At 41.9% G+C, this 13,028-nt stretch overlaps 1 protein-coding gene across 1 annotated transcript; it reads left to right on the top strand.

The window, feature by feature from the left end:
• Window positions 1-1,126: 1,126 nt before the first annotated feature.
• Window positions 1,127-11,328, top strand: p3h1 (prolyl 3-hydroxylase 1). The gene is made up of 15 exons (XM_058054962.1): window positions 1,127-1,739; window positions 1,964-2,116; window positions 2,187-2,376; window positions 2,441-2,572; window positions 3,240-3,379; window positions 4,781-4,870; window positions 4,952-5,004; window positions 5,077-5,204; window positions 6,430-6,557; window positions 8,217-8,312; window positions 8,794-8,944; window positions 10,325-10,442; window positions 10,513-10,588; window positions 10,655-10,795; window positions 10,867-11,328. The coding sequence occupies exons 1-15, from the start codon at window positions 1,260-1,262 to the stop codon at window positions 11,167-11,169; spliced, it is 2,379 nt and encodes a 792-aa protein (XP_057910945.1). The 5' UTR covers window positions 1,127-1,259; the 3' UTR covers window positions 11,170-11,328.
• Window positions 11,329-13,028: the final 1,700 nt, after the last annotated feature.

Below are 13,028 nucleotides of genomic sequence, written 5' to 3'. Positions count from 1 at the left end.
TCATTCATTCATTTTCTACCGCTTTTCCCCACGAGGGTTGCGGGGGTGCTGGAGTCTATCCCAGCTGTCTTCAGGCAAGAGGTGGGGTACACCCTGGACTGGTGGCCAGCCAATCACAGGGCACATATAGACAAACAACCATTCACACTCACATTCATACCTATGGACAATTTGGAGTCGCCAATTAACCTAGCATGTTTTGGGAATGTGGAAGGAAACCGGAGTATTACATTATATTATATAAATAAATTAAACACACCAGTTCCTGCTTCCTGGATGTTCTGTGTTGGACACCATGAACCATTCCATACAATGCTCTCCTGGTTCAGATCATTACTGATCTGAACAATGAACAACTGGAAATGTGCCACAGCTTCTGGCTCCCACAGTGGCCCTTAGGACTCGGTTATTGGTTTCATGGTATACATATTCCCATTTTGACCAGTTTTGACTGTGGGTGAAATTCCACAAAAACATGACTTGGAATTCCATCCATCCATTTTTATGCTGCTTATCCTCATTAGGGTTGAAAGGGTATGCTGGAGTTATCCCAGTTGACTTCAAATGAGAGGTGGGGTACACCCTGGACTGGTGGCCAGCCAATCACAGGGCACATATAGACAAACAACCATTCACACTCACATTTATACCTATGGACAATTTGGAGTCGCCAATTAACCTAGCATGTTTTTGGAATGTGGGAGGAAACCGGAATATTACATTATTCATTCATTTTCTACCGCTTTTGCTCACAAGGGTTGCGGGGGTGCTGGAGCCTAGCCCAGCTGTCTTCGGGCGAGAGGTGGGGTACACCCTGGACTGGTGGCCAGCCAATCACAGGGCACATATAGACAAACAACCATTCACACTCACATTCATACCTATGGACAATTTGGAGTCGCCAATTAACCTAGCATGTTTTTGGAATGTGGGAGGAAACCGGAGTATTACATTATATTATATAAATAAATTAAACTTATTATATATACTATATAAATTATATAATAAAATGTGTAAATAACAAATCAACATAGAAGGCACCTTAAAAATATCGAAATGAACACACTAGTATCAAGCCGATACCGACACTACCCTGGTATCTATATTATCGACATATGTATCGATCCCCACGGCTCCGGTGGGCGTGTCTATCCAGTGCTTAGTAAAAGTTTTTGCTAGTTTTTCTCTTATTAACTACGAAGTAGTTTAGAACACTACTATTATTCCTATATAATACACTATTATTATTATTTGAACATATGTTAAGAGAGGACTTCAAGTTGATGAAGATGGAAGTTGTTTTGTCGTTCGCAGTGATTTTTGCTGTGTTTTTTCCATCATGGACGTCGTGTAGTCATGTGTGTTCGGAGAATTATGATTGTCTTTTTGACAGCGCGGTGGAAGCTTACTACAAGCACGACTGGCTGTCCGTTATCCTCAACATGGAGAAAGCTCTACGGAACCGAGCTGCGGTACTCAAGGTGACGGCAGGCTGCCGACTCTCATGCGCTAACCAAACCGCTTTGGGAGCGCCATTGGCGGGCGTAGGAGTCCCCATCCCTGGGGTCGGTTCTGTGGAGGACCTGGGCTTCTTCCAACAAGTCCTCCAGCGGGCACAATGCGTCAACTCCTGTCAACAAGACAAACTTGCTTTTTCTCTGCATCCCGTCAGTCAAGAAGTGGAGTTGGAGTTTAAGAAGAGGACGCCCTACAATTACTTACAAGTCGCATATTTCAAGGTAGAGTAATTCCATCGGCACACTAGTATAAAGTAATAGTTGTAGTCAAGTGTAAAAGTCTGAAAGGTAAATCGTGGCAGCGGTTGCCCAACCCCCCCAAAACACAAAGATGCCACGTCAGCATCCTTTCTTTAAAAAGTTCATCCTTCCAAGTTTATTCCGTTAACAGTTTATTATTGTTCGTGTTGCTTAGTTTCAAAACCCATGTGTGCATTTTCTTGTAGATCAATAAGCTGGACAAGGCAGTGGCAGCAGCTAACACGTTCTTTCAAGCCAACAAAGACCACACAGAGATGAGACAGAACCTGGACTACTACAGCATGATGTCAGGCGTACAGGCAGAAGACTTTAAAGATCTGGAAGCCAGGCCGCATATGGTACAAACAAAGATGTTCTCCAATCAGAACATGACTTTAACTTCATGTCTGTATGGTTGGTTTGTGTCAGGCAAAGTTCTTGCTGGGGAAGAGTTACTACAGCGACAACTCATTCGACCTGGCAGCCAAAGCGTTTGAGGAGGCGATAGATGAGTACTGGATAGCTGATAAGGAATGCAGAGCCCATTGTGAAGGAGCCTACAACTACGATGGCTACAATTACATGGAGTACAGTGCTGACCTCTACCAGACCATCACAGGTAACTCGTACGATGACTTTGGTTCCAAAGAAAGCGTTCTCTAGTGGTGTACTTTGGGTGTCAGACCATTACGTACAGGTGCTGAACTGTAAGCAGCGCTGTTCCGTGGAGCTGGCCTTGCCTGCTGGAAGTGACAAGCCCTTTGACGACTTCCTGCCCTCTCATTTGAACTATCTGCAGTTTTCCTATTACAACAGTGAGTCCTACTCTGTTTTGTATTTTAAGTTGCTAAGTCATGATCAATATCAGTATTAGAATGTCTTCTCAACCAAATTCCATTATAGTTACCCTTGAGAAAGAGACTCAGGGTGTCCCCTTGGTGTACATGCACACATGCACTTTACCAGAGTCATCGTCAAGCAAGAATAACGTCACCTTTTTGTTCACTTTTTACACTTTTATGTCTCACAAGTGGCAGTGTGCCAAGGAAAAGGAAAGCCATCACCATAACATCATAAAAAGTTCATAACACTTTTATGTCTCACAAGTGGCAGTGCACCAAGGTAAAGGAAAGCCATCACCATAACATCATAAAAAGTTCATAACACTTTTATGTCTCACAAGTGGCAGTGCGCCAAGGAAAAGGAAAGCCATCACCATAACATCATAAAAAGTTCATAACACTTTTATGTCTCACAAGTGGCAGTGCGCCAAGGAAAAGGAAAGCCATCACCAAAACATCATAAAAAGTTCATAGAGATAAGCCACGCCGATCAATATTGGCTTCTCTTTTGGTCTCACCATCATAAAGATGATTGAACGCTAATCAATGAGGGGTCGTGGATTCTGTGAGCTGTTACAAGGAGATCTGGGAGAAGAAGACTATTATTAGACATCTGCTTCAAGTTTGTTGTTGTGTTTAGGTGAAAGGTACGAGTTGGCCATAGAGTGTGCTAAGACCTACCTGCTCTTCCACCGGGATGATGAAGTGATGAAGCAGAATCTTGCCTATTATTCAGTCGTACTGGGGGAGGACAAGGCAGACCTCGTATCCGCAAGACAGGTACTGTCTGTCAACTCGCATTTAAGAAGATCCTGGTATTTTTTGTAGACTGGTGTCAGGAGGTAGACTTGCCGTTTACATGCAGTCATCATGCATAAGAATGTTACATTCATTTTCATAATTTTCATGATACTTGATGCAAGTGCAAGGCTAAAGCTCTACAGTGCATATGTTTAAAAATATCTTAGAAATCTTTGCATTATTTTAAAAATGTTAACACACAACATGTTTTTATAGTTTTACAATTATAGTTCAATCAACACAGACACCACCTTCCTGTTTTGCTATGAAGCTGAGAATCGCTCCTGAATTCAAGACATAACGGATGGCAAAACACCAAGGTGGTGTCTGTGTTGATCTCACTGCCACATCGCATTGTTGGCAACAATCAATTGCAATCAATTCAATTGCAGCCCATGTTTAATTTTTTTTATCGGTCCAAGGCACATTGTAGAAATAAAGTTGATTTTAGTAGAAATTGGATGTGAATTCTGAAGCTGAAGTGAAATGTAAAAATTAGTTAATTAATCAATTAAAATATTTGATTGTGATTAAACGCATTTTGTCCATAGTTAACTCATAATTAATTGCATTTAATCGAAGATAGAAATAATCTTATATATGTATAATAGGTGGCTGCACGGCGGACGAGTGGTTAGCGCGCCGGCCTCACAGCTAGGTGAACCGAGTACAATTCCACACTCGGCCATCTCTGTGTGGAGTTTGCATGTTCTCCCCGTGCATGCATGGGTTTTCTCTGGGTACTCCGGTTTCCTCCGACATTCCAAAAACATGCTAGGTTAATTGGTGACTCCAAATTGTCCATAGGTATGAATGTGAGTGTGAATGGTTGTTTGTCTATATGTGCCCTGTGATTGGCTGGCCATCAGTCCAGGGTGTATCCCGCCTCTCGCCCGAAGACAGTTGGGATAGGCTCCAGCACCCCCCGTGACCCTTGTGAGGACAAGCGGTATAAAATGAATGAATATAATAAGTGAGGGAAAAACAATAGCGGAGTCAGAAAAGGTATCTATTTGTCTCAAGATAGTGCAAGGCAATGGAAAAAATGTCTAAAACGTGCAAATATCATGAGTGCATAGTATTTGCAAAAATATTTACAAGGATGACAAGGATTTACTGTGTATCACAATGCAATACTAACTCCACTAAACAACTCCTACCCCGGATTATTATTTAACAAAATAAATTAGTCACCACTGTTAACACGCTATTTTTGAAAGCACTAATAAAAAGACATTACAGGTAAAGGTCTCTGCCGATATTTGGTGTTGTTCAGACAAGAATTGACTTGTCTTTTGCCATCAGAACCATGAATTACCCAAAGAATGTTTGGAATTCAAGTTGTTTGCAGCGTTTTCAACAAATCTTTTGATCCCTCAGACTGTGAAATTGTTCATTGAACGCTCCCTGCTGGAGAAAGAACTGCTGTACTTTGGATATGAAGCTTTTGGGATCACCTTTATTGATCCTGTGAGTATGTCGACGCTTAATGTTTCATTAATGTTGCCAATGATATTTTCCCAATTCAATGAATGTAGATTTTCTATTCAGGACTCTTGGACTCCAGAAGATATTATGCCTACAAAACTGAAAGACAAACAAAAGTAAGAGTTTAACATGATGAGTTTATTTGGTAAAGCATCATGTGTTGAACGTTGTCATGTGCTATATCTCAGGGCTGACAGAGAGACAGCAGCAAGGATTACAGAAGAAATAGGAAACCTGATGAGGGAGATCGAGACCCTGGTTGAAGAGAAGAAAAAGGACTCCACAGATGTAGCAAACATATTGGTAGGACAAGAAAGTAAGTATTTGAATATAAAACACTTTCACTCTGAGCTGCTCCATCCAATGAGTGCACACTTGCTAGCACACTGCCGCTCCCCACTGGGACACTGAATGACTGACAGGAGGGTTCACTCACTCCATTCATTCCGCTACAGAACAAACACATCCAGGTGTTGAAACAGATGCGGAGTGAACTCTCTTGTCATCCAGCCTGTTTGGTTGAGAGAGAGGAGGAAAACATACACATGTCAATATATTATAATAATAATAATAATAAATTTTATTTGTATAGCGCTTTTCAAAATACTCAAAGACACTTTACAGAAGAATGGAGTTGAATAAAAGCAAGTAAACAGAGTAGAAGACACACAACATACAACATTCATTCGTTAATACACAGTTAAAACATGAGTAAAAGCGGGGCGGGGCACAGCAGTCAGATATAATATATATATATATATATATATATATATATTTATATATTATATTGACATATTATATATATTACAATATATATTGTAAAGTTAGTTTTTGTTTATTGGGTATTTATTGATTATCGCGACAGGCCTATGTTTCAGTCTATATTATGTCTGAAATGTCTTATTTTCTCTTATAGCTACCATAATTGGTATTATGCTTGTAAAAGTATAGTATATATAAGACTATAGGGGTGTTATTTTATGTCTACAGGGCTTCAATTGTAATAAAAACAGTATTTCATTCATTCATTCATTTTCTACCACTTTTTCCTCACGAGGGTCGCGGAGGGTCCCTATCCCAGCTGTCTTTAGGCGAGAGGCGGGGTACACCCTGGACCAGTCGCCAGCCAATCACAGGGCACATATAGACAAACAACCATTCACACTCACATTCATACCTATGGACAATTTGGAGTCGTCAATTAACCTAGCATGTTTTTGGAATGTGGGAGGAAACCGGAGTACCCGGAGAAAACCCACGCATCCACGGGGAGAACATGCAAACTCATCACAGAGATGGCTGAGGATGGAATTGAACCCTGGTCTCCTAGTTGTGAGGTCTGCGCGCTAACCACGAGACCGCCGTGCCGCCCCAAAAACAGTATTTAGAAGATCATAAAGAAGTTTTCTATGCTCTAATTACCAAAAGATTCCTTTATCACAGCCGAGTCTGGACCCTATTAACCATCATACTTTATTATATATTATATACAGTATACTGTATCATGTGTTCATGTCTTGTCCATGACATTTCTCCTGCAGGTGGAAGTCTACTTTTTGACAACATAAAGGTGACAATGACGTCGACGCAGATGAACGGTTCGCAACGGGTCCTAATTGATGGGGTGGTGACCGATGATGAGTGCAGGGACTTGCTACGTCTTTCCAATGTGAGTTAGTATCTGAAGAATGACTGTTCCGTTAGATACTACACTGATATAATAATTATTGCAGACTCGCCGTGAACCAATAGCTTTTGGTGAGGGTGGGTCTTGAGGGCCTGGAGGTTTAAGTAGCGCATAAAGTACAGCCTTTTTAAGGGGGTGCTGGACAGCATCTCCACAGGAAGGAGTACATAACAAGGACATTACATGTTAGAGGCCTTGGCGGTAAAGTCAGAGAGGCCAGACCGAGATGGTTGGGACATGTCCAGAGGAGAGATAGTGAATATATTGGTAGAAGGATGCTACGTTTAGAGCTGCCAGGTAGGAGGCGTAGAGGAAGACCCAAGAGGAGGTTTATGGATGTAGTGAAGGAGAACATGAGGGTAGATGGATGTAAAGTAACCTTTGGGTTATAGTGGTCTCCTATAGAGCAGCTACACACAATAACCCACACAGAACATGTTTTTGCAGAATCTGCACCTATTCCAGCTGTATTTCCTTGGATTTGTGCTTCCCGCCAAAACATTCATTCATTCATTTTCTACCGCTTTTTCCTCACGAGGGTCGCGGGGGTGCTGGAGCCTATCCCAGCTGTCTTTGAGCGAGAGGCGGGGTACACCCTGGACTGGTCGCCAGCCAATCACAGGGCACATATAGACAAACAACCATTCACACTCACATTCATACCTATGGACAATTTGGAGTCACCAATTAACCTAGCATGTTTTTGGAATGTGGGAGGAAACCCACGCATGCACGGGGAGAACATGCAAAACTCCACACAGAGATGGCCAAGGGTGGAATTGAACCCTGGTCTCCTAGCTGTGAGGTCTGCGCGCTAACCACTAGACCGCCATGCCGCCCCGCCAAAACAGTTTGTTTTAATTTATTCCACGCACGTCCACTCTACTGTGACTGTGATTCACACGCCCAAAGAACTTCCTAACTACAAATGAACCCCATGGGTATAGGAGTTTATAATAAATGAATAAAGTCTTTGGAAGAGTGCTCCTTGTCCCACACACTTTGTCAGAGGTAGAGCTTAGAAGCCAGACCTGAGGGCGGTGCATGGACGCACAGCGTGTCCGAAATTACTGCACCTTTCCCGCCGAGAACACACTGCTTCTGGGTCCAGCAACATTTTGGTGGATATTTGTACACAAAAATGGTCCCTTGTGAAATGCTGTTGAGAGATGAAAATATTTTTCTCTTGCTGGGAATCACCAAATACAATTACTTTTGTCTGAGCTTGTTTCGTAAACAGAGTATAAGAGCTTGGAGGAAGGCAGAGAGTTTACATATAAGGAAGTCCGCCCTTCTGTGACATCACAAAGGAACAGTTAGACCACGCCTTTTGAAACCGAGCTTTTTGAGCCATCTCAAACTTTTTTGAGAAAATGCAAACCTCATTATCTGAAACTTTGGCATGGTTTAACAGGCGAGTACAACATTCTAACTATATTTATAGATCATAAAAGTGGGAAAAGCATCATAGGTCCCCTTCATAATGAAATGTCTAAATTTAGCCATAAAACTGAATTTAAAAAGTGCACAAGCAACATGTACTATGGGTCCTCCAGGGGAAATTCAGGATACAAATACAAATACAAGCTGCTTTCCCACTTCTCATCTCATCATGTCGTTGCCTCTGTGTGCATCTACTAGGCTGCTGCTCTCAAAGGTGACGGATACCGAGGACAGCCTTCTCCGCACTCCACCAGTGAAATGTTCCAGGGAGTCACTGTCCTAAAAGCTCTGAAGGTATGTGGGAAGTAAACTATTCATTCTATATTGCAGCTAACAAGCCACCTTTCCAGCAGGAACGTTTATTACTAATAACTTTTTTTCAAAATATCTGCTTGTCCGGGTCGCAGACGCAGTAGTCTCAGTAGGGAAGTTCAGACTTCCCAATTTAGGTCCACCTCCTCCACCAGGGGGACACAGAGGCATTCCCAGTCCAGTTGAACTAATCCCTTCAGTGTTGTAGGCCTACCCCAGCCGCAGCTTTACTGTTAGCTCCTCCCAGGTGATTGAGTTCTTCACCTTATGTCCTCGTATGACTCCCGCCGCCCTACAGAGGAAAATAATTTTTACAACTTGTACCTGCAATCTTGCTCTTTCGGTCCATCGACCGTCCATCAACCGCTTAATTGAGAGATTACCAGCTTATTGCCCTGACCATTTTGTTGAAAACCCGATCCCCAGCAAACATGTGACATTGCTTCTGTTGTTCCTACACCAGCTGGCACAAGAAGGAAAGGTTTCATTGAAGGGTGCTCGTCTCTTCTTTGACATTAGTGAGAAGGTGAAGAAGGTGTTGGCGTCGTACTTTCGCTTGACTTCTCCGCTCTACTTCTCCTACTCACACCTGGTGTGTCGATCTGCTATTGAAGGTAAGTCCGTGTATGAGTGTGCTGGTACAGTACTGTAATACTGCATATGTACTATATGTGATATTGTAATTGATAAGGGTTTACACTTCACAAGATTCTTCATCTTACCCCCATGTATGGGGTCTTGAAGCTGTGCTGATACATAAGGAATATCTTTATGTAGGACTGCAATGATATAGTACATAAACAATATCTTAGCTGTTCCGAACACTATTTTAAGACAGAACGAGTATCTTGGCTATTCCTAGGACTGCCATGATTTACACACAGTATCTTAGCTGTCTTCCGTTCCTCGGATTGTTGTTATATACGGTATACAAAGTGTCTTAACTGTTCCTAGAACTGTGATGGCACGTAGACACTATTTTAGATGTTCATAGAACTGTTTTAAGACGGAAAGAGTATCTGAGCTGTTCCTACGACTGCTCTTATATATAAACAGTATTTTAGCTGTTCCTAGGACTGTTGTGATACATACATAAACAGTATTTGAGCTGTTCCTAGGACTGTTCTGATACATGAACAGTATTTTAGCTGTTCCTAGCCCTGTTCTGCTACATAAACAGTATTTGAGCTGTTCCTAGGTCTGTTCTGATACATTAACCATATTTTAGCTGTTCCTAGGACTGTTCTGCTACGTAAAAAGTATTTTAGCTGTTCCTGGGGACTGTTCTGCTACATAGACAGTATTTGAGCTGTTCCTAGGACTGTTCTGATACATACATAAACAGTATTAGAGCTGTTCTTGGGACTGTTCTGCTACATAAACGATATTTGACTTGTTCCTAGGACTGTTCTGATACATAAACAGTATTTTAGCCGTTCCTAGGTCTGTTCTGATACATGCATAAACATTATTTTAGCTGTCCCCAGGACTGTTCTGATACATGAACTGTACTTTAGCTGTTCCTAGGACTGTCCTGCTACATAAACAGTATTTGAGCTAATCCTGGGTCTGTTCTGAGACATGAACTGTATTTTAGCTGTTCCTAGGTCTGTTCTGATACATAAACAGTATTTGAGCTGTTCCTAGGTCTGTTCTAATACATACATAAACAGTATTTTAGCTGTTCCTAGGTCTGTTCTGATACATACATAAACAGTATTTTAGCTGTCCCTAGGACTGTTCTGATACATGAAGAATATCTTAGCTGTTCCATGGTCTGTAGCGATACATCCACAGTATCTTAGCTGTTCCGAGGTCTGTGCACATCAACATGTAGCCCTTCCAAATCTATAAATATCATTTCTCTATTGCTAAAACTCAAAACATTTTCCTGTGAAGTTTTCTAACTATCTTCTCAAGACGTTGCCATCCAGAAGCGAAGGTCACGTCTAAGAGTAAAGCTTTAAGAAGTGTTCCTCTTGTTTATCATTCAGAGAAGCAGGAAAAGCGTGAAGATCTGAGCCACGCTGTTCATGTTGACAATTGTCTGCTGGTCTCAGAGCTCAATGAGTGTTTCAAGGAACCTCCTGCGTACACACAGAGAGACTACAGGTGATCACCTTGTTTTTTCATCCACAAAACCACCTGAATGCAAATGCTAAAGCTTTTCTGTCTCCAACAGTGCCATTCTTTACTTGAATGACGACTTTGAAGGAGGGGATTTTATTTTCACAGAGTTGGATGCCAAATCAGTCACGGTATGAATCCAAGATTTTATTTTGAAACATGCCGCTATGTTGTTTTTCACCTTTTGCTTTCTGTAGGCGGTGGTGCGTCCACAGTGCGGCCGTGTGGTCGCTTTTGGAGCAGGAAAGGAAAACCCGCACGGTGTGAGAGCTGTCACAAAGGGACAGAGGTGTGCCGTTGCTCTGTGGTTTACCTTGGATCCAGCTCATGAGGAAAAGGTACGTGTCATCCATGTAGCCATTACACAGCTTTTTTTTTACACTCTCATTGCCACGCTTCACCTTTACAGGAAAGAATCCAAGCGCGGGATATGCTCGAGATGTTCTCTACAACCATCAAATCGGACTTCATCTCAAACGAGGCAACCATGCCCTCAGGATCAAGCAAAGAAACCAAACCACAAGAACAAGATGGTCAGAAAGTCGAGCAGAACGCTGCAGATCCTCAGGACAAAACTCCTGAAGCAAAGGTGGATGCTGCTCAAGGTATTAGCATGGTCACAACAAAAGACACGCAAGTGGACGAAAAAGACACCAAACCACTTCAACCCAAATCAAAAACATCCACGATAGACTCTAAAGACGAGCTGTGATCAAACTCCACTTTTATTTTTTTTGTTTAGTGGTCCAAAAATGGCTTATAATGTATTTTATTTAATAAAATCTGCCATCTGACTTTTAGACTTTTGCAGGTTTTCTGTCCAAAATCACAGCTTGCTGACACATTCATCTTGAACCAGGTAAGGATTGCCGCTAGATGCTCACAAGCCAAGCTAGCCGTTGCTAACAGGCACACTTCACATCGTTTGCCTAGCAACACAATGTAATGCAGGAAAAGATAAGAATGCTGGTGAACATCAGCTTCTTGATTTCTGTGGTCAATGTCTGGCAGCCTTTTGGACAATAGGCAACTCTTAGTTCCAAGGCGCCCTCTATTGGCCTTAACATGTAAAACAGCGTACTCAAACACAGTTTATCACATCATCTGTTTTTTTGCCACGATTGATAACCAAGCATTTTCATTGGCTTGTCTTTCAAACAGCACCAACATGCAAGTAATGTATGACAATAGATATGATGTTTCCCTCTGGGAAAAAAACCTGAACAGAACTCAGGCTTTGTGAGGTGGCCATCTGTCTCGACCAGTTGGGTTAAGAGACGCATGATGAGGGGGGTGGCAATAGGAGTTATAGTACTCCCTGACTAACAGGGGCCACAAAAAATAGGTTAGATTGAGAGTTCCAATGTCATTTTTTTCCATGGATCCCAGAATTCCTGCATTTTGAATAGTGCTATTTCTAATTAAGGTGTGTATGGATTGCTGTGTCCTGAATGCAACATCTGACATATGTCATATGCTTACATATGTCATGACATATGTAATTTGCTCTGCAATGTTTTCCGTATGCAGACTGCCCATCATGCCGACAACTTCATTATATCAATCCCAATAGAAAACACCACCTTAGTGTTTTGCTATGAGTTATTTCTTCAATTCAATAGTGTGTTTCACCTTCCTTATCCAAATGCTAGCACTCCATTTTGGTTTACTGAGTGAGAAACACTATTGCATTCAAGAAATAACTCATGGCAAAACAAGAAGGTGGTGTCCGTGTTGATCTCGCTGACACATTGTGTCTTTAGCAAAAATCCCATCTTCAATGAAGTTAAAAAGTTCATTGATCCATTTTATGGCGAACATGGTTTTGGTTAGAGTCTGACCTCCTTGAACGGACTAATGATGCTAACCAAGGTTGTGCTAAAGTCCGTTTGCAAATTGCTCTAAAATAGAAATGGCATTGGGTGAATAAGAAGCGTCATAAAGGAAAGGAGAGATCGTGTCAAGAGTCGTGAAGAGTCAAGGCTCAGGAGGCAGAAAGAGAAACTGCAGGGTTGACGGTTCAAATCCCACTTCCTCCATCCCGGTTATTTCTGTTGGGTCCACTTGGGACGCTTCCCTGACCAAGATGCTTGACCCTGCTTCTGAACGCTATAGCATGGCTGCACCTCAAGGGATCAATGCAGAGATGAATATAGATTTCTTAATGATTGAAGCCATATTCATGTTCAAGGACACACATTCTTTACTCAGTGCATACAGATGAACAGTGTGTGTGTGGGGGGGGGGGGTAGTTTTGAGTAGTTGCATTGTGTCTTTGTAGAAAAAGAGAGTGGCACACTGACCGCTTTGTTTGGTTGGATTTGTGTCTTGTGGGTTGGAGCATTGTTTGTTGAAGAAAGAGTGGGAGAAAGATGTGCCCGGCTCGGAGTACAGTAAACAAAAGAAGTTTAGTCTGTGATTGGCACAGCTATCTCTGATGGCCCAGACCTATCATATGTTTCCATTTGGAATCATCATCCTTGTCAATAATACAATATTACAGTCAAAGCACGGTTTTCTGTATGATTTGGTTTTCAATTGAAATTTTGCCCTGGTTATCACACAATATTG

The sequence above is a fragment of the Doryrhamphus excisus genome, chromosome 18 (genome assembly GCF_030265055.1).
Source record: "Doryrhamphus excisus isolate RoL2022-K1 chromosome 18, RoL_Dexc_1.0, whole genome shotgun sequence".
In the NCBI taxonomy this organism is placed as follows: domain Eukaryota; kingdom Metazoa; phylum Chordata; class Actinopteri; order Syngnathiformes; family Syngnathidae; genus Doryrhamphus; species Doryrhamphus excisus.
This window is presented reverse-complemented; position numbering and strand designations above follow the sequence as displayed.

What these genes read in the sequence shown, in the direction of transcription:
- p3h1 (XM_058054962.1), top strand. Translation starts at nt 1,260, where the DNA reads ATGTTAAGAGAGGACTTCAAGTTGATGAAGATGGAAGTTGTTTTGTCG. An exon ending in TGGATGCCAAATCAGTCACG is followed by an intron (nt 10,589 to 10,654) that starts GTATGAATCCAA and finishes TGCTTTCTGTAG; the next exon opens with GCGGTGGTGCGTCCACAGTG. An exon ending in ATCCAGCTCATGAGGAAAAG is followed by an intron (nt 10,796 to 10,866) that starts GTACGTGTCATC and finishes TCACCTTTACAG; the next exon opens with GAAAGAATCCAAGCGCGGGA.